The 20,179-nt window shown below is 43.3% G+C and overlaps 1 protein-coding gene across 4 annotated transcripts in view; it reads right to left on the bottom strand.

Moving 5' to 3' along the window:
• The window catches only part of LOC141054238 (caspase-8-like), a 221,199-nt gene that overhangs the window by 180,257 nt on the left and 20,763 nt on the right, over positions 1–20,179 (bottom strand). For all 4 annotated transcript variants that reach the window (XM_073551482.1, XM_073551483.1, XM_073551484.1 and 1 more), the window contains exons 3-4: positions 5,356–5,461; positions 2,158–2,299 (exon numbers count right to left, since the gene is read on the bottom strand). In XM_073551482.1, the coding sequence (XP_073407583.1) occupies positions 2,158–2,299; positions 5,356–5,461 (248 nt within the window). The remainder of the gene's footprint in view (positions 1–2,157; positions 2,300–5,355; positions 5,462–20,179) is intronic.

Genomic DNA, 20,179 nt, shown 5'->3' with positions numbered 1-20,179 from the left:
TCACGTTCACTAATCAAAGTCATTTTATGTGTAAGTGTGCATGTGTAGCCCATTCACTATCTCCATCTATTCCTCACTCCCTCAAGATGGCTGGACCATCATTGTAAATACATCACTGTAAATACACACCTGTACTTTGTATCTCCCCCACTTCATTGTAGATTGTAAGCTCTCATAAGCAGGGTCGTCTTATTTTGCTTTAATTATTGTATTGTTAACGTTGTTACTTATGACTTATGTTTTGAAACTGCTAAACTGTAAATCGCTGAGCTATATAAATAAAGATTATTATTATTATTATTAATAATAAATGTCGGAGTCCCTTATCTTATTTGTATTATCTTCAGTTTCTTGAAGTATGGACAGTGTGAGTAAAGCATTATGCGCCACAAATGTTAAAACGCGTCATTTGTTTTAATAGAGACGGGCTTAGATGGAATTACTTCTGCTGTAGAGTGTTCCTCTGAATACTGTCAGAATTCAGTATGCTGCCACCACCTTCTGTTTTTAACTAAAATTTTGTCTTGTCTTTCCGCATTTAGGTGTATTTTTGCTTTTTTTTCTTACATTTTGGAAATGCTGCAAAAGTTATTACCTGTATGCACGCACACACACACAGCATTAACGGGGTTAACTGCATTGGAAACCACATTTTCTTTTGAGGCAAAGACACCTGATGGTTATTATAATGATTAATACACACAATAGTGATAGGATGAATGTATCTTTATATATCTTGTGATTACCTCAATGTGAAATCCTATGACTAAGGGCGTCTGTTGTGAATTCATTTTTCCCTTCACCATTGAGGTCTGATGAACTCCCTCCTCTGGTGAAGGAAGGTAGTGAGGCTGATTACCAAACACCTGGGCAGCTAGATGATGACTGGGTGGCTGGAATTGAGGACTGGATATAAGGCTGCCGACGCCCTTCTTCCTGGCTGATGATTTTCCTGCTGGATTCTTGGAGACCAGTCTGATTCCTGCATCTCAAAGCTAAGTTTTTCTGCTCTGCTTTGTAATCTTCAGTTTTGTTTTAGTTTTGCCTTGTTTTTTAGGAGTTCTGCCATCCCCGGCCGGGGGTGAGCTGAATTCCATTTTTGTCTCTGATCTGTTGATCTTTTGCTCTGTCTTCAGAATATACCTGAGTGCTGATATAGTCTATTGAAGCCTAGCGACTTCAGGGCCTGTTTTTCCTATCAGTCGGTTGGCTCATTTTGATAGGGTTTTTGCGGATGGCAGACAGCAGCTTTCCTATCCTGTTCTATGTAGTTAGCTTGGGCCCCATCATTTGCTCAACCTATCTTTCTATCTGTGTTAGTGTTTTCATCTTGCTTCACCGTCATTATATGTTGGGGGCTGCCTATTGCTTTGGGGTCTGCTCTGGAGCAGTTTAGTTTTTCCCCTTTCTGTCTTTAGGCTATGTAGTTCTCCGGCTGTGATCGAGGGGTCTAGGGCACCGTAGGAACCCCCCACGGCTACTGCTACTGGATAGGTTCAGGGGTCTGCAATCCGATAGCTGCCAACCTCTCTGGTTTTTCTGGACTTAGCTGGTATTTTGTTTTTTCCTCCTTCGGTGACTCATCATAACAAAATCACCAGCCAGGAAGAAGGGCGTTGGCAGCCTTATATCCAGTCCTCAATTCAAGCCACCCAGTCATCATCTAGCTGCCCAGGTGTTTGGTAATCAGCCTCACTACCTTCCTTCACCAGAGGAGGGAGTTCATCAGACCTCAATGGTGAAGGGAAAAATGAACTCACAACAGGGGTCCCAGTACACTCAGGCCATGAGGTGCTTTCTTTTTTAACCATGCTTTAACTTTTTCCAATAAAAGCTATTTAATTTTACCTTTACGCTTGCGCTACATTGCATTTTTAATGCATTTCCACAGTAGAAATGAAGTACAAAGACACATGTAATCCACACATGACTTTATAACTAGTTTTATCAATGCTAAGTAACAGAACGTATACAATATAAAGGAGTTTTATTCAGAACAGTGGAGTCCATAAGTCTAATCTACAAAGACATTAAAATACAGTATGTAACGTATTAAATAATTTGTTTTAAATCAGATTTAAAGAGTAACATTGATTTATGAAATTAAAACTAAAACGATAGTTACACTTTAAATATATATCCAGAAATTATACTTACATTGTTCTTTTACAAAATTGTCTATTTTTTGACAGAGGTCTGCTCTATTAATGGCTTTCAAATATGCATGTAATGTTTTCAGATCTTCTTCACTTAACGTTCCTTTTTTTTCCATTTCAGAAAGAACAACCATCATGCATTTCTTTGTAATAATACAAATGAGAAAACAGCAATTTGTTACATTAGTTCATAAATATGTAAAGAATTTGACATTTTTGTCAACAGGTTCTTGAGATTCAAATTAAAGTGAACCTGTCACCAGGGTTGTGCGCAGTAACCTACAGACAGTGTCAGGTCGGCGCTGTTATACTGATTACAATAATACCTGGTGATGAAATCCGTCTTACGATTGTTGTTTAATCTTTATTTTCAGTAGTCCGTTAATGAGATTCTTGTGCTCTAGGGTGGCCTGTGGGAGACATGTGGGCGGGGCACCACATAAAGCCCCACCCACAAGCCACACTGGAGCACAAGAATCTCATTAACTGAAAACTGAAAATAAAGATTAAGCAACAATCGTAAGACGGATTTCATCAACCAAGGTATCATTTTAATCAGTATAATGGCGCCGACTTGACACTGTCTGTAGGTTACTCAGCACAATCCTACAGACAGGTTCCCTTTAAGCATGACCCTATCCTCAAACTCCTTTCCTACAGCAATCCTACAGCTTTTTATTGAAGCTTTGAAGTGAGTTAACCTTACAATATTCTTAAACAGTACAAAGGAACTAATAAAGCACTCTTACTTTTCTTCATATATTGGAATGTCTGTATTAGGACTCACTCCGACTTGCGATTAAATTGGACAAATGCAATCTGATTGCAAATAAAAAAGGGGAGAAGCCAGCGCTGTCTATGGTTAGAACGCAATACATTAAGTGCATATGCACATATTGAGTTCTAACTTCTTGGCTTTTTTGCTTGCAATCTGATTGCATTCGTACCAATTTAATCCTATGCTGCTGTTCTCAATTGTGTTTTTTTCCTGCTCTGATCGGGTCACGATCAGATGATAAAAAAACACTGTGTGCTGCCATTGTATACTCACCTGTATAAGTCTATAGGTGCGTGTGAAACATCGCACTGCACTCAGATATCACCCGAGTGCAGTGCGATGCGATTCCCGCCAACGCAGGCAATGGAGGAGATGGAGAAATTACTTTCTACGTCTCCTTTACAGCTGTGCTGAGATTCCCTGATGTGATAGAGGATTGGAGCGCAGAGCACTGACACTCGGCTCACACTCGCATCCAATATGATATGCTAATGTGACTCCGGCCTTAGGCTGGCTGTAGATGAATGTAGGAATATTCGCCTGAGCTTCATCCCAAAAAGTCAGACTATTCTCATATGATTTTCATCCTTACGTCTGTTTTTTATCTCTCTGTGACATCTGTGTGTGATCTGTTTTCTAACATCTACATTAAAAAATGTACATGATCACATACAGTTTCCAAGGTTTATAGTAGAAAAGTATCGAATACCACTTGGATTTTCTGTGTTGGATCCGATTTTTTTTACACACCCATAGACTTGAACAGGCGAGTCTCATCTAATATACACACGAAAGTAGTGCATACTGCAATTTTTGTCTCACGGACAGTCGGACTGAGGGAAAAATCATTTATCTGAACATACTTATTGAATAACATGGGTCAATGTGCTGTCTGCGTGCTATGAATTATCCCCTAAGGGGAAAAGTTGAGGGAATAGTTTCATTTCTAGTGTGAATAGAACTGACCTGCAATACCAGACATACGGATAGAGAATTTACATAGTGAACCCCAACGTGGACAGCGCTGATGTCTGTAAAGCGCTGTGGAGTTAATGACTCTATATAACTGAGTAAAGTAAATGCTGTAAATAAACCCTAATTCTAAAAAGTTGGGACATTGTCTAAAATGCAAAGACATCGAGAATGCAATGATTTGGAAATCTCCAACATCCAACTGCTATTCACAACATGACATAGAACACAGATCAGAAGTTGAATATGAGACATTTTTCCATTTCATTTGAAAAAAAATGAACTCATTTAGAAATTAATTGCAGCAACACGTCTTGAAAAAGTTGACACAGGGTTAAAAAAAGGGCTGGAAAATTAAAGGGGTAGTCTGAAATCCAAATGAATTTTCATCCTAATCCTTTTCTATTTGATCTCATAATCTAAACTATTTTCTAATATACTTGAATTAAAAAATTTTTTTTTACGACTTCCTTTTTGATGACTCTTTGAGAATCCTAAGAATCCTAGCACATGCTGAAATGATCAAATGAAGCATCATCGGTGGGCAGAGACTGTGGTCACTATAGCAGGCCCCTGCCTGAAACAAAGCGTAATCAGTCAAGTTCGTTTCAGGAACTGGACTAGCGCCTGCGCGATGTGCACTGTGTGATATGCACAATGACAGCACACTGAGCGCAGGAGAGCGCGTTGTCAGAATACCGGCATGCGAAGATCAGCACCACCCCTGTAAGTGACGTCACTGGTCATTGCAACTCGCTTTCTAGACAGCTCGTTATTGCACATCGCACTGTGCACACAAGTCTAGTCCAGCCCCTAAAACGAGCATCACTGATGACGCTTTGCTTCAGAGAAGGGGCAGGTGCTGCAGCAGTGGCCTCTACCCACTGATGATGCTTCATTTGACTTTCCCAGCATGCACTGAGATTCTCAAAAGAAGCGTCCTAAAAAAAAGAAAAGCAGTTAGACAATTTAGTGAGGGAAGGATAGGGAATTTTTAATTCAAGAATATTAGAAAATAGTTTTGATTATGGCATACAATAGATGGGGTTTAAGAATTAAATTAATTTGGATTTCTGATCACCTCTTTAAGCCATAATGGACAGAAATTGGGTAAAAAAAAAATCTAATATGGGGGTTTAATATCATCTTTTTAATTTGTTATTTAGATTTTATTTGTACATGTCAAAATGTGAATATTGACCTACCAGTGGAACAAAATGTCTAAAAAATCACTTTTACAGCAAAATGGTTAGAGATAGCACATTTCTTTCTATTGCAGGCCAGTGGTTATATTACAAAGTGTAAACCATTTATACAAGCCAGAGCTTATCTGTATTACTGAAGCATTGTAGAAGGCCTATTTCCAGATATTATTGTTACATGCATTGATTTTATTTAAATGTGAATGGAACTTTATAAAACAAAGTTTTAATATCTAGAATATCTTACTTTTCCATTTATTTTGCGAATGTTGTTAATCTCTTGTTCCACCAAATGCATAATGTTATCAGTCTCTGCCTTGGCTATATTTTCAGAAATATCATAAAGCATGGACCTGTTAGTCATAAAAAAATTAACCACTATATAGTTATTAATATAGTTTATCTTGTAATTACAACAATATTACTGATCTGGGTTGATAAATGTAAATAATATTACTAAACTTAGTGGTTTAAATTGTTAAAAGTGGTTAATGGTTATGGTTAAAGAAGAGCTGTCGCTTATTAAAAAAATAAGTTAAATACCTTGCAAAAATCCATGAGCGCTCCCGATTCTTCCTCTCTTTTCTTTTTTTACAGTGCATCGCTCCATTGCAGAGATGTTCACATTTATTTCTTCTAGAGCGCCGTTTGTGAAATCTCTGTTTTGCAGTCCAACTGGGGGTTTCTTCAGAGTCTTCTCTGGTGGAGTATGATTTCACCCTTCCCAGATGCTGTCAATCACAGCTTGGCAGTTCATCAAGCAGTCTATCAATTTGTGATAGCAGTGATGAACAGCATCTGGGAGAGAGGGGTAAAGGAACATGTCAACAGAGAAGACTCTGAAGAAATGTCTCCTGGAATGCAAAGTAGAGATTTCACATACTTAACTCCAAAATTAACAAATGTGAAAATCCTTGCAAAGGATTGATGCAGCACAAAAAGTAAAAGAACTAGAGTCTGGGAAGCTCAGGGAGTTTTACAATGTGTTTAAAGCAATTTTTTATCAAGTAACAAGTCATCCTTTTAATAGTTTCTAGATTAGTGGAGGAAACAAAAATTTATTCACTAAAGGCTTACAGTAGTGAAGAGGAACACTAAATTTAGAAAATAAGTAAAACAACAATTTAAAAGACTAGCAATCTCTTCCTTAAAGGTGTTAAAGGGAAAATAAAGAAATAAATAGCTAAAGTAAATATAATTATAAATAAATCCCTAAATACCTTTAATTAACAAATCCCAATCGTTTTGTCTATGAAAGTAATCACTATAGAATTAAAAAGGCTAATGTCTTTTCACACTGACAGAAACCTGTCCTAAAATGTTAATTTGTGTCATGGGTGCAGGTGGTGCATGTGGTTCATGAAACCACTGTACAACGGGGCTGGGCTTACCTAGGAGAGGCGTATCTAAGCGGCTTTCTGGTGTTTGCTAGAGATCCTGATAGTTGAGTTAGACTTGAGCTGCAGGTAGCTGCCAGGTACTAGTCCTAGGCAGTCCTCGGCACTGCAGCTGCTGACTTCAAGGGTCAGACACATAGACACAGACTCAGACTCGAGCGCCATTCAGATTACACAGGTTATGGAATCTCAGGCAGAGCGATACTGACATGGAGTCATAAATAAGACTGAATTCGGAGACTGATTTTAGCAGTCCAGACATATGAAGTTCATGTTCAGGCACTGGCCATACACAGACCACGGGACGAGGTTCAGGAATGGGCGCATATGGACCAGGGGACCAAGTTCAGGCACTAGCCATAGACCAGGGGAGTGGATTCAGGAACTGGCCACACACAGACCAGGGGTTCGGATACATGACCTGGCCACTCAAGGACCAGGGGACCTAACAAGTCACTAGTTTTATACTAGCTAACTAACTAATGAATCAATGTTGCTTAGGCACTTCACTATTGGGGAGGGTGCCTTTTATACAAGATGCCTCCTAGCTGTTCAGTGCGCCTCCGGAACACAGAAAGCAGAGAGCATAGCAGGGAACATGTCACGTGGCAGGAGCAAGTGAGTATGTCAGCATCCCTGCATGGAAGGGGAAGGCTAACCATGCAGGGACGTCGGCATTAGTGTTACAGTATCCCCCTTACACTCCATTTTCTTCAAGCCTTTGAGGACTCTCTGCAGAGAAATTTGGACCTGACTCATCTTCACGGGCTCCCATGACATTTCTTCAAGACCATGGTCACTCCAATCCACTAGAAGAAAAGAGATATCTCTCACCATCCTCACAACTTCTCCAACAAGTCAACCTCAGAATGAGACGAAGCAGACGTAGTACCAGTAAGGAAAAAAAGGGAAATGTTCCAGCTTCTTAAAAATTGGAAATTCTTTATTTGACAATAATGCAATAATGTTCTTCATAAAAACATCAGTGCTCTGGGACAGATCAGCAAGCAAGACAGGATGACAAAGCGACGCGTTTCAATCACAATAGTGATCTTTGTCCAAGCTTATGAGACATCACAATACTCCACATATTTATACATTTCAGGAACCTATCAGAATTACACATTAAATCACATGATATGCAAAGGCATCAAAAGAAAATATGATAAAAAACAGACATGAATAATGCAAATAATATATATGTATACGAAAAAACACATTAGAAAAAAAAACATCAATAATGAAACATGATTTCAGTTCGTTTGCTCAATCCATCTGGAAACCCTGTGCCCAAGTTATAAATCCAGAATGCTTCTCTGGTCAAAAGACAGCGCTGCATATCTCCACCTGTTAGGAGTGGCGGAAGGCACTAAAAAAAATAAATAAAGTGCCTTCGCCACTCGGGGTCCACCGTGCGGTGGATGGTAAAACCGCTTCTGAGAGAGGCAGAGCACAAATATGCACAGGGTTCTAACACACCCCAAAGCAATCAGGCAAGCTCTGTTAAGGGACACAGAGCTGCAGGGAAAATAATACCAAAATAGCATCGCTGAGCCTGTTAACAGCACAGGATCTCAGCGGCACACGTGTGGTAGCCGGAAACCGGAGTAGTTAAAAAAGATCACTACAACTGATCGGACTTACCGTGTACACGTGTGCTCGGCGTCGCAACTGCGCACACCTGGACAAGCTGCAACCGCATATATCGCAAACGCGATGCAGGACGCTAAGCTGCTGGAAAGATGGAGCTTGTGTGCGCTGGCACTAGCGCAGGTACTGACAAAAAAACCACTCACACACCCAAACGTATTATCAGAGGGAAGGGGTTTCTTAATGAGTCAGTCACCAATCCAAGCATCCATCACCATACACACAGCAGCAGTATGAAAATACTAGCGCATGGCATATCGGCCATGCGCACTTTTTATAGCGCACGGGACCTGCCAGAAATCTCCAGAGCCCTGAGCTAAACCAATGGAATCAGGAGCAGGACCTGAGCACCTGACTCCTGAACTCCAATGGGAGCTCATCCTGTGGGCATGCTCAGAAGCTGGAAAAAAGGACTTAGCCTCTGGAGACAAATGTGAGAATCTGGATTCCCGCACAGGCATCATAGAACCCAGATTTCTAACATTACCCCCCTCCTAGGGCCCCCTCCTCCCTGAACCTTCCAATCCACCAGCCTGTGCCAGACAGCGGCACAGGTCTCAGAATCGTCAAATGGCGAGCCTGATGTCCCGGTAGGTGAAACTGAAAACCAAGACACACGGACGGTATCATGGGAGGCCAGGTCACCAGGTCTCAGGAGGGACACCAGGGAGACAATGGGAGTGGAAGTTTTAGGAGTATGCCGCCGTGTATCGGCGGGCGTAGCCACACTCCATTCGGGAAGACTATCCCGTGCACATAAGGTGCATGCCCGAATGAACTTTTTTACGTCCCGAGCCCTGTGCGGCCACCAATACGTTCTGGCCAGAGACTACGTGGTCTGCATACAGCCACGATGGCCGTCCGCATTGGGCGCGTGTGCCCACGCGAAGACTTTAGGCCGCTGGCAAGGAGGGACAAAAGTCTCGCCTACAGGCTCACAGTCAGAGCATTGCGGGGAACTGTCTTCCTGGGAAGCAGCAAATAGATGGTGACAACCGCTTATTGACTCTTGAGCCGGACATGTTTCAGAAATGGCGCGAGACACCTCCATGGGTTCAGGAGGTAGAACCTCTGGCTCGGGCAGGTCCAGGGACTCAAAAAATTTGGGAGCCGGAGTACCTCTCCGTTTGGAGTGAGCTCGCTCCAAACCACGCTCAGAAAAACAGAGGTCAATCCATGAGGAGATAGATATTAACTCCTCTAGGGTGGTAGGAATCTCTCTCGTGGATAGAGCATCCTTGACATGCTCCGCTAATCCCTTCCAAAATACAGGAATCAGAGCCTTGTCAGACCACTCCAACTCGGACGCCAGTGTCCAAAAACGGACGGCGTATTGGCTGACCGAGAGTGATCCTTGAGACAAAGTGAGCAGTTGGAGAGAGGTGTCATGTGTAACTCGTGGACCGAGAAACACCAGCTTGATAGCAGTTATCACATTAGCTGCAGTCCGGATCTCTGTGTCACCATGCTCCCATAGTGGCGTAGCCCATTCCAGCGCCTTGCCCGACAGTAGGGATATAATAAAGGCCACCTTGGCCCGCTCTGTAGGGAATTGCACAGCCAGCAGCTCCAGGTGAATCGAGCACTGGCTGAAAAAACCTCTACAGGAGGCGCCATCCCCAGAATATTTTTCGGGTAACGGGAGGCAGGTAATTGTTGGCGCAAGGGCAGACATGGACATACACCCAACCGCGTCCGTGAGTGCTTGGACAGCAGCATCTGTGGCCTGCGAAGCTGCGAGAGCTCTCTCAAGGGTAGCCAAGCGAGTCTCGAGCTGTCGCACGCACTGCAGCAGTTGCTGCTGATCTGCCATCTCCAGCCAGACCCTGGAGCTAGTATTATGTTAGGAGTGGCGGAAGGCACTAAAAAAAATAAATAATTAAAGTACCTTCGCCACTCGGGGTCCACTGTGCGGTGGATGGTAAAACCGCTGCTGAGAGAGGCAGAGCACAAATATGCACAGGGTTCTAACACACCCCAAAGCAATCAGGCAAGCTCTGTTAAGGGACACAGAGCTGCAGGGAAAATAATACCAAAATAGTATTGCTGAGCCTGTTAACAGCACAGGATCTCAGTGGCACACGTGCGGTAGCCGGAAACCGGAGTAGTTAAAAAAGATCACTACAACCGAGCGGACTTACCGTGTACACGTGTGCTCGGCGTCACAACTGCGCACACCTGGACAAGCTGCAACCGCAAATATCGCAAGTGCGATGCAGGATGCTGAGCTGCTGGAAAGATGGAGCTTGTGCGCTGGCGCTAGCGCAGGTACTGACTGAAAACCACTCACACAGACGTATTATCAGAGGGAAGGGGTTTCTTAATGAGTCAGTCACCAATCCAATCATCCGTCACCATACACACAGCAGCAGTATGAAAATACTAGCGCATGGCATAACGGCCATGCGCACTTTTTATAGCGTACGGGACCTTCCGGAAATCTCCAGAGCCCTGAGCTAAACCAATGGAATCAGGAGCAGGACCTGAGCACCTGACTCCTGAACTCCAATGGGAGCTCGTCCCATGGGCATGCTCAGAAGCTGGAAAAAAGGACTTAGCCTCTGGAGACAAATGTGAAAATCTGGATTCCCGCATAGGCATCATAGAACCCAGATTCCTAACACCACCATGTGGTAATTTGTTGATTTTTTCAATACCATACACACAAAAAGAAGAAATAGCTCTAGAATTACATGATATAATATGTTTAGCCACAGAAGAAATAGTTCTCAAATTAATCAGAATCTCCCAAATGTTCAGAAATCCTTTGTTTTAATTTACAAACTGCACATCCTATATATGAAATATTACATTTAGTGCAGTCAATTTTATAAACAAAGTGACTTGAATCACAATTAATAAAAAAAAATTATTACATTTTTGTATTTTACTGTAATTTTCAAAAATTTTCAAAAATAAACGTGGTATAAACTGCTTGAGCTATGGCCTCTTTCTTAGGAATAACATCTTTTTCAACTGTTTAGCTAATAGGAGTCTTGTCGTTAACACAATATGAGCCGTTACCACTCTAGAGCATGGGGGGAATGCATGTATGTTTAAGAGGAGGAGCGCCACCTCGGGAGACGGCTGAACGATCTGTCCCACTACAAGTGAAATAAGTCTAAAGGCGTGATCCCACAAAGAAGTTATAAGTGGACAATCCCAAAATATATGATATAAGGACCCCACCTGATTACAGTTTCGCCAACATAGGTGTGAGGTGTTGGGAAACATGGAATGGAGCTTCACGGAGTAAAATACCAGAGGAGTATCAGCTTCAAGTGTGATTCAAAGTGGGACGTACATCTAAAAGTCCGTCCTGCCAGTTTAATTGCTCTTAACCAGTCCTTGTCAGGAAGGGCTTTACCGAGGTCTTTTTCCCAAGATATGAAGGGTATAGATTTTACAAATCTGCTCTTATGTCCCAAGGAATCATAAAGGGGTCTCAAGCCCATATCTAGGGATGAGGAAGATGAGAGGGTCCTAATAATATCACTATTAACCCTATATGGGAAGTTTAGATATTTCTTCAAAATGTATTGTACCCGGAGATATGAGAAATGGTCTTTAAAGGTCAAGCCAAACCTGTTTTTCAAAAGGGCAAAAGGTAAAAGAGTGTGATCTTCAACTATATCGCTTAATACCATGATCCTGCCTATCTTCCAATGGTACAGGTCAAGGTCCTCTGATAACACCTCCAAAAGTTCTAAAGGTGCCTCGAGAGGCAATGCAGGGATGTGTGTCTGAGTGGAGGAGTGAACCTGAAGCCAATTAGACCAGGGAGTGCTTAGTCAGTGGAAGGAGGGCCCCCAGGTTCCGTGGGTCAACCAGAGCTGCCCATAGCACCACCCTGAGATCGTGTTAGGGTGCAAAATGTGCCTCTCTTTGGGACCACCTACTTGGGGGGGGGTCGCAATTCCACCAGTTCTTCAACTGGCTGAGTTGAGTTGCTATATAGTAATCGTTCACACTAGGGAGTCCCACCCCCCACTGGCTTTGCGCGTTGCAACAAATGTCTCGACAACCGAGACTGCTTTCCTCCCCAGATGAAGGCGTTCAGAAGCTTATGAGAACGTTGAAAAAACACCTTCGGAGGTGATATCGGCACCGTGCGAAATAAATATAACATTTTGGGCAGTAATATCATCTTAAACAGTGCAATACGACCCACCCAGGAGACTTCAAATTTTTGGAGTCTGCTCATCTCATTCTCAATATCTGCTAGTAGGGGGAGGTAATTGGCTTTGTACAAATTAGTGGAGGATGATGTTACCAACGTTCCCAGGTATGAAATTTGCTCCATCTGCCAGTCCATCCTCATAATGGCCTTAAGGCGTTTCATCTGCGGTAATGGTATGTTAAGGGGTAGAATTTGAGATTTATTCTCATTAGTTTTGTAGTAAGATAGGAGGCCAAATTTTTCAATAATCTCTAGAGCTGCCGGCAAAGACTCCAGGGGGCGTGCTAACGTCAATATCACATCATCAGCATACAACATGATGCAATGAGATTGTTTCTCCACCTCTATGCCCCAGATATCTGGACTTTGTCTGATTGCTTGGGCAAGTGGTTCTAAAGCTAAAATGAACACTAGGGGGAGAGAGGACACCCCTGCCTAGTGCCATTTGTAATGGGGAATGTCTCTGACATGGTATCATTCACAAAAACCCTGGCCGACGGAGCAGAATACAGAGCTTTAATAGCAGTCAGCAACCGACCCCCAAACCCCATACGCTCCAGAACCGAGAAGACAAACGACCATCTCACTCGGTCAAATGCCTTCTCGGCGTCTAAGGCCACTACCACCCCTGGTGTTCCCCTTCTATTTATTACATCTATCAAATCAATTACTTTCCTGGTGTTGTCAGCTGCAGTCCACCCTTGCACAAAACCAGCCTGGTCTGGGTTAATAAGGGAAGGAATGATAGGCGCCAATCTCAGAGCAATACACTTAGTATAAATTTTGACATCAGTGTTTAACAATGAAATCGGGCGGAGGTTTTGGGGCACCTCCAGTGGCTTTCCCTGTTTTGGGAGTGTGATCACAGTAGCTGTCAGCATTTCTTTTGGGAAGCTCCCTTCATTTGCTACTTATTGTAGGGTTTTGCTTAAGTGCGGGACTAAGGACTCCTGGCAAGCTTTATAGTACAAGTTTGTAAGACCGTCCGGGCCTGGGGCCTTCGCCTATGGGAGAGAGTTAATCACTTTGGTCAATTCAGTCTCCGTCAAAGGTGCGTTTAAGATTTCTAACTGGTCTGGTTGCAAGAGTTGGGAGATTAATGCTTGACAAAAACAGATTTGTATCAGGGGCTGTTGGGCCATGGAGGTCTGCTCTTGGATCTAAGTTATACAAAGAAGCATAGTAATCCTTAAATTTATTGGCGATTTCCCGAGGAGTGTATATCTTAGAATCCGGAGATAAGTTCCTCAAAAAGGGGATTATGTTTTAGAAGTTTTAATTTTCACTCTGAATGCTAGCAGTTTACCCGCTATATTATTTTGGGAGTAGTAATGGGCTTTGGTGATCATAAGATTTTTTTCATAATTGTGTAAGAGTAATTACCGCAATTCCAGTCGGAGATCACGTAGTTTACACATTTGGGCAGAGGATGGGGCTCTTTTATTCTTGTATTCCAGTGAACTGATCGATGCTGTAAGGTCTAATAAGCGTTTTTCTCTTTGCTTTTTAAGAATATGGCCTATTTTAATAAAGTGGCCGCTGATAAACGCTTTATGGGCATTCCATACATGGAAGTAATTAGTGACCGAGTCCGCATTGAGCTCAAAGTATTCTTTAAAAGCTACTTTTGTTTGTGCCACTAAATAGGGGGTTTTTAGAATAAAGAGGTTCATCTTCCACAGGGAGTAAAGGGGGCACTCAGATTCTTCCAGAACAGACATCTTTATGGGGGCGTGATCCGAAAAAGTTATTATACCTATTTCTGATGAGTTGACAATATTAAGGAGAGACCTGTTGACCAAGAATAGGTCTATCCGGGAGTAGGAGTGATGTACCCATGAAAAGTAGGTATAGTCCTTCTCACATGCATGAAGAACCCTCCATATGTCATATAGGTCCTCCCGAAAGGCTAAGGGGGGGAGAACAGGCGGCCCCCTGGAGGTTGGGGTGGAAGAGTCCAGAGAATTATCAAAAACACAATTAAAATCCCCACATATGATTACATGGCCGTGTTTAACCTTATTGATTCTAGTTAATAATTTTTTGATAAATCTAGTCTGCGCTTGGTTTGGAGCATAAATGACGGCTATAGTATATAAAACATTATTTATGGTGCCCATTTGTATGAGGTATCGACCTGCAGGGTCAAGTTGTAGATAAGTCGAGGAGAAAGCAACAGACCCCTTGATAGCTAACATCACCCCTCTCTTTATTTTCGAGAAATTAGATTGGACCACATATGGAAAGAGCCGATGAGACAGTCTGTGGGAGTCTTTCTCCAATAAGTGCGTCTCCTGGGCACAAAACACCTCACATTTAGCTGCGACCGCCTCCTTCCACACATAAGATCTTTTATGAGGGCTGTTTAGGCCTCTAACATTAAGTGAGCATATTGTAATAACCATATTGTAAACATACAGATGTTAGTATGACTAATGGGTTGCCCATTACACCTGTTAGAATTCCCTGCAAAGTGGGAAAATGCTGGACCCGAATAAACCACAGGTATGCAAAAGGATAGAAAAAAACAAAAACCAAACACAATGCAAACTAATAAAATCAGAAGTAAAGTCATGAAACAGACCGAGGACTGCACTTCGGTCCACAAAACGCGGGAGTCGGAAATCCGCAGGGGGTATATCACTGTCCGCACCAACCAGTCAGGATGCCACCCTTGTTAAAAGATAGTAAAATATAGATAATGATTATATCTTCAGCGCCTGTTTCTTTTTGGGAGGACTTTCTGCCATGTTTCCTCTGCCCTTACAGGCGGCTCTCTTTGTTTCTGAGTTTGTTCCTGCACTTGTATATCCCAGGTACGAAGCAAATCTCTTCCTCTTTCATATGAAGAGACAGTATGCTACGATCCTTTGCTGTTAAAGAGCAATTTCTAGGGGTACCCCCACCTGTACGTCACCTGAGATTCTCTGAGGGCTGCAGTGATGGGATTCATTAGTCTACGGAAGCGCAGTGTCTCTGCTGAGAGATCAGCATAAATTTTGATTTGGTGGAAAGGTGAAGGTAGAGATCCTTTCTTTCTGGAATAGGACAGAAGTTCCTCTTTAATATGATAGCAATTAATGCGTGCAACAGTATCGCTCGGAACAGTGTCTGGCAAGTGGCTTGGGCGAGATACTCTGTGCGCTCGATCAATAATTAGTTCATATGGTGAACAGGAGGGGACCACCGCTTGGATTAAATCTTGCACATAACCCCTCAGCTCAGATGGTGTGATGGTTTCTGGTACCCCCTTAATTTCAGGTTGTTCCTGCGGTTACGATCCTCCAAGTCCACAAGTTTATTATATATGGCTTCTATGTCTTCTGCCATGTCATTGTGAGAGTCAATAAGGTTGTTATGGGAAGATGCAAATTCTCCCATTTTGTCCTCCACATGGGACACTCTCTCCTCCACCTCCTGAATGTGAGATGTAACAGGTTTTAACATTAAAGAAAAGTCCTTTAGCATTGCGGTGCTAAACGCCATCAGCATATCTTTAATTAAAGTTCCTGAAGCAGGGAGATCTGTTGTAGGAAGTTGCTGTAATACTGCAAAAGATTTACAATTGTCTCCTCCAGAATCCCCTTTCTCTGCAACATCTCTCTTGTTATTCTGGGAGTGCAGGGGAGGTGTGCATTGCTGCATATCCATCCGCCAGCCTGCTGGAACTACATTTCCCTCGTGTCCCTCCGCAAGTGGGGAAAATCTAGATCCTGCTGATAGACCCAGACCCCGGAGATAAGGTGAGGTGGGTGTTGCCTCATACTGCACCGCAGCGGTGGTCTTTGCTGGGCTCAGGGGCAGTGGAGAAGGAGACTCTCCCGAGGAGCAGGAGACTCTGCTTATTGAGGGGCCATCTTGCCTGGTATCCCTGTTGAAGAAAATCTCCAATTTGCTTTGGTTTTTGAGATTTCTCTTACCCCTTGTCATCTTGCAAGTGATCAATGAGGATTCGGGCAGCCGGGTGGGTTGATTAATATGCAGGAAAGGCGCTGAAATTGTCGCTTTGCAGGGTCTCAGGGAAGGAGCATTCAGCTCATGCAACTGGCATCCTAGGCATCCAGGCCACGCCCCCGTAATTTTCAAAAATTTTAATATTAGTTGACCTTTTACACGTCTTACAATTAGTTTTACCGCACTTATAAAATCCTTTGCCGCTGAGCCACATATTATCTCTCTTCTTAGACATGTATAAACTGGGTGAAATAGTGTTGCCAATAGTAAGCACTCTTCTGGCCACTACATTATAACCAGTTTTCAAAACCGCATCTAGAATCGGATCCTCATACAAAACAGGCAAAAACTTGTGAATAACTTCTCTTATTTTATAAAATTGTGGACTATATTGAAAACAAATGAAAGGTTTATGCCCAAATTGACCAACCACCTTATTATCCTGGGCAGAGGGGGCAATGCAGGAAGTAGTCACCCTAAACATACTATAAGATCAGTACCAGTAGGAGAATTTATTAGGATCAAGCGCAATTGTAGTGATGCACATAAATTGGAGTCTGAGTTGGCGGTGTCAGCATTTAAATTAAAAAGAAGGAATTATCCAGAATTGTCTTTAAACAGAGCATATAATATAATTTCTAAAAGAAATCGTAGTGATTTAATTGCTCCGTCTGCCCAGGATAATAAGGTGGTTGGTCAATTTGGGCTCTTTTTCTATTTCCATGTAGTACTAGGAATCTTGCATTGAGAAGTCTCTCTCTCCGGTGAGACTAGTTACCACCCTGGAGGATTCAAGGACCAACTGAAGTGCCTCTGCTTGGTTGGTGGATTGCAGAGACTACAAAGATGCCACCACCTTGACTTTCTCTTCAATCGGCCACCTAGAAACTGAAGAAACCTCTTCTGAGTCCATCTTCAGCCTAGTCTTTAATATAACATGTCCACGAGGAGGGGAGGTTCCTGGGAGCAAATCATTGGAACAATCATCGGGAGTATATGGGAACATTGTCTCCTCTTCCCTTTCTTGGAAGACACCAGCAAATAGTGAGTTGGCAACTAGCAGACCTTGCAAAGAAGATGACTCAACTGGACGTGTAGGGACCAGACCCTTCTTGCGATTTCATTGTCCCCAATGAAGCACTTTTCAGGATCTCCAGACTAGAACGGGCACTCGCCTTCTCAGCTCTGGACAAACTAGGGAAAGTTGATGGAATAAACCAGACAATACATGGTAGGTGATCTTCACCGTATACAGTGCTCCCATATAAAGCTCAAGATGTTCAAAAGTGACTTGACTTTTTTTGGGGTAGGGCTCTTCCTTCACCCAACAACAGCCCAACTGGATTCTGGAACTCTCGGACAGGAATCTAACACCGATTCTGCATGGCTTGCAGAAAGTGCTTTCCACCCAAACCAAAGCCTCCACTTGCCAGACATAAAACTGCAGTCATAGGAAGAGAGGGAATACTCTCGCTAGGGGTAGCCTCTCCTACTGACCCAAGGTTTTTTAGTTTTTCAGACTTAACATGACAAAGACAGCCAGGATATTCCACACAACTGCAGCAATACCGCAATCCTTTCACACATCAGAGTTCCAGCTGTTGCTCAGCTGCCAAACACTGTCGACCTCCATGGATTCAGTACAGACAGTTGCCTCATGAGGATGGAGAATAGGTGGTCTCTGAAAGGACAGTGCCAGACATGATGGCCTTCTCACACTCTTCATCTCTCTGGTCTACTCCTGGAAGCTGAGAAGGGAAGATTTTGCAAAAAATTCGAGACTCGACTCAATTGAAGACCTTTCGGAAGGCCACCAGAAAGGCCTGAAGGTCCAAGGTCACTGGATCCCCTATCTCCCATAGGTGGTTGGGCCATGCCAGGGCACCCTTTGCTAGTTAGGACATAAGAAATCCCACCTTAGCCCGATCGGAAAGAAAATGATGGCCCAAAAATTCTCCATGCACTACTCTAGGAACCCACGGCACTGCTTTGGATCCCCATTCTACCGTGGCGGATCAGACAGGATGTGTTCCACTCCAGGAAAAGCAAATGTCAGGGCTTTAATTCGGGCATCCAGTGTTTGTAGATAGGAAAAAATGTCATCCTGCTGCTCTTGCCGATGGCTCAACTGTTGATACAACTCCTAGCATAAAGGAAGCCTCGAGATCTGCAGGGCAGATGGCCTAAGTAGATGTGCACAAGGTTCGTGAACCCACTATGCCACAAGACTGGGCTTAGCTATGCCCCTCCTAGGTAAGCTAGGCCCTGTGGCACAGTGGGTCCATGAACTATGTGCACCACCTGGATGTGTGACAATATGACAAGTGCTTTTTTAGCATTTGCAGTGGAAATATCTACCATCTATCTGTTACGGGTACTAAGTTGTGCTCCTAGTGGATACTCTCATTAATTCAGGAGATAACTGTGATCTGAGGTAAGAAGAGGCTGGTCACACTTCTGTCCACCCTGTCTTTATCATCTAATACTGGAGATATAGGAGTGTTGAAGTAAGAAGAGGCTGATCACACTGCTGTTCACCAATTGTCAGTATCTAGTCCTGGAATCTGTTTCTCTTGCCCTTAGACTTGCCCTTAGTTAACATGGATCTTGATGTTTCCACGTCGGCCATCTTGCTTCCTGCCAAAGCTGTATATAAAGCCAGCACCTGCTCTGATTCATTGCTTGTGTATTATGTATTGGACTTTGTGCCTCTGCAGTCCCAAGCCTGGACTTACTATCCCTGTTGGTCCTCTCTTAACGGCGGAGTCCTCTGCCAACCTGCACGTCTGGATCCCTGCCTGCTGACCGAGTGATTGCTGAACACTTGACTTCAGGAACCTCTGCTTGTCTACACCTGCGGTGAAGTAAGAACTCCAGCCAGCTAGTGTGTTCCTCTGCTCTGCAAGAGTTTGTGTCTTGTGCCCGCATTGCTCAGTGACTTTGCATGCTGTGTCGCAGAGTATCAGCTCTGCTATTATCTTTTATCATATTGACTGAAGATTTATCTGGACTTACATGCTATATTGCATTCAGATCATTAATACAATATTGCTTGCACAACCCACTGTGTCTGTAGTCTCTTTGACCTAGCCACTGGTGTCCAGTTGTATCCACTAGTATCGTGACAGGATACACAAGCCTTAAAAATGGATGCCGCTGGGTCAGAGACTTTAGAAGTGCGTGTTAAGAAGCTAAATAATATCACTGCCACTGTACACGCTGAAGTGCAGACATGGAAGAGCAGAATAGAAGGCCTAGAGGGGCAGACTAAATATGATATACAAGTGCTCAGTCAGACCCTTCAGGAATTGCGTGGCCGAGTTGCGGCACTGGAGGCACAATCTCAGGCTTCTGTTCCTACCATCCCCAAACTACCACCATTTAGGTTTGGTGGCGACCGAGACAAGTACCGTGGGTTTCTGAACCAGTGTCGTTTATACTTTGCTGCACATGTCACACAGTTTCCTACAGACCGATCCAAAGTATTGACTATCATCATGTTGCTGACTAATAAGGCCCTTGCCTGGGCAAACCCTCTGATAGAATCACAGGATGCATGTCTGAATGACTTCAATATGTTTATCGCCGCCATGGGGCAGATGTTTGACGATCCGAACCGTGGCCTTACAGCTGAGACGGCCCTGCTGAATTTGCGTCAAGGTAAACGCCCAGCGACTGAGTATGCTATGGATTTTAGAAGGTGGGCTCAGGACACCACCTGGAATAGTGCAGCGAAGTACTCTATATTTAAGAAGGGGTTGTCCAGTTCTATCAAGGACGAGCTTGCACGTGCGGAGGCTTCCACTGCTCTAGGTGATTTCATCAATCACTGTATTCGCCTAGACGCTCGCATCTCCGAACGAAAACTAGAAAGGTGGTCTGAGATGAAC

This window comes from Dendrobates tinctorius, unplaced genomic scaffold (genome assembly GCF_039654945.1).
Source record: "Dendrobates tinctorius isolate UK_male_01 unplaced genomic scaffold, ASM3965494v1 ptg000177l, whole genome shotgun sequence".
In the NCBI taxonomy this organism is placed as follows: domain Eukaryota; kingdom Metazoa; phylum Chordata; class Amphibia; order Anura; family Dendrobatidae; genus Dendrobates; species Dendrobates tinctorius.
This window is presented reverse-complemented; position numbering and strand designations above follow the sequence as displayed.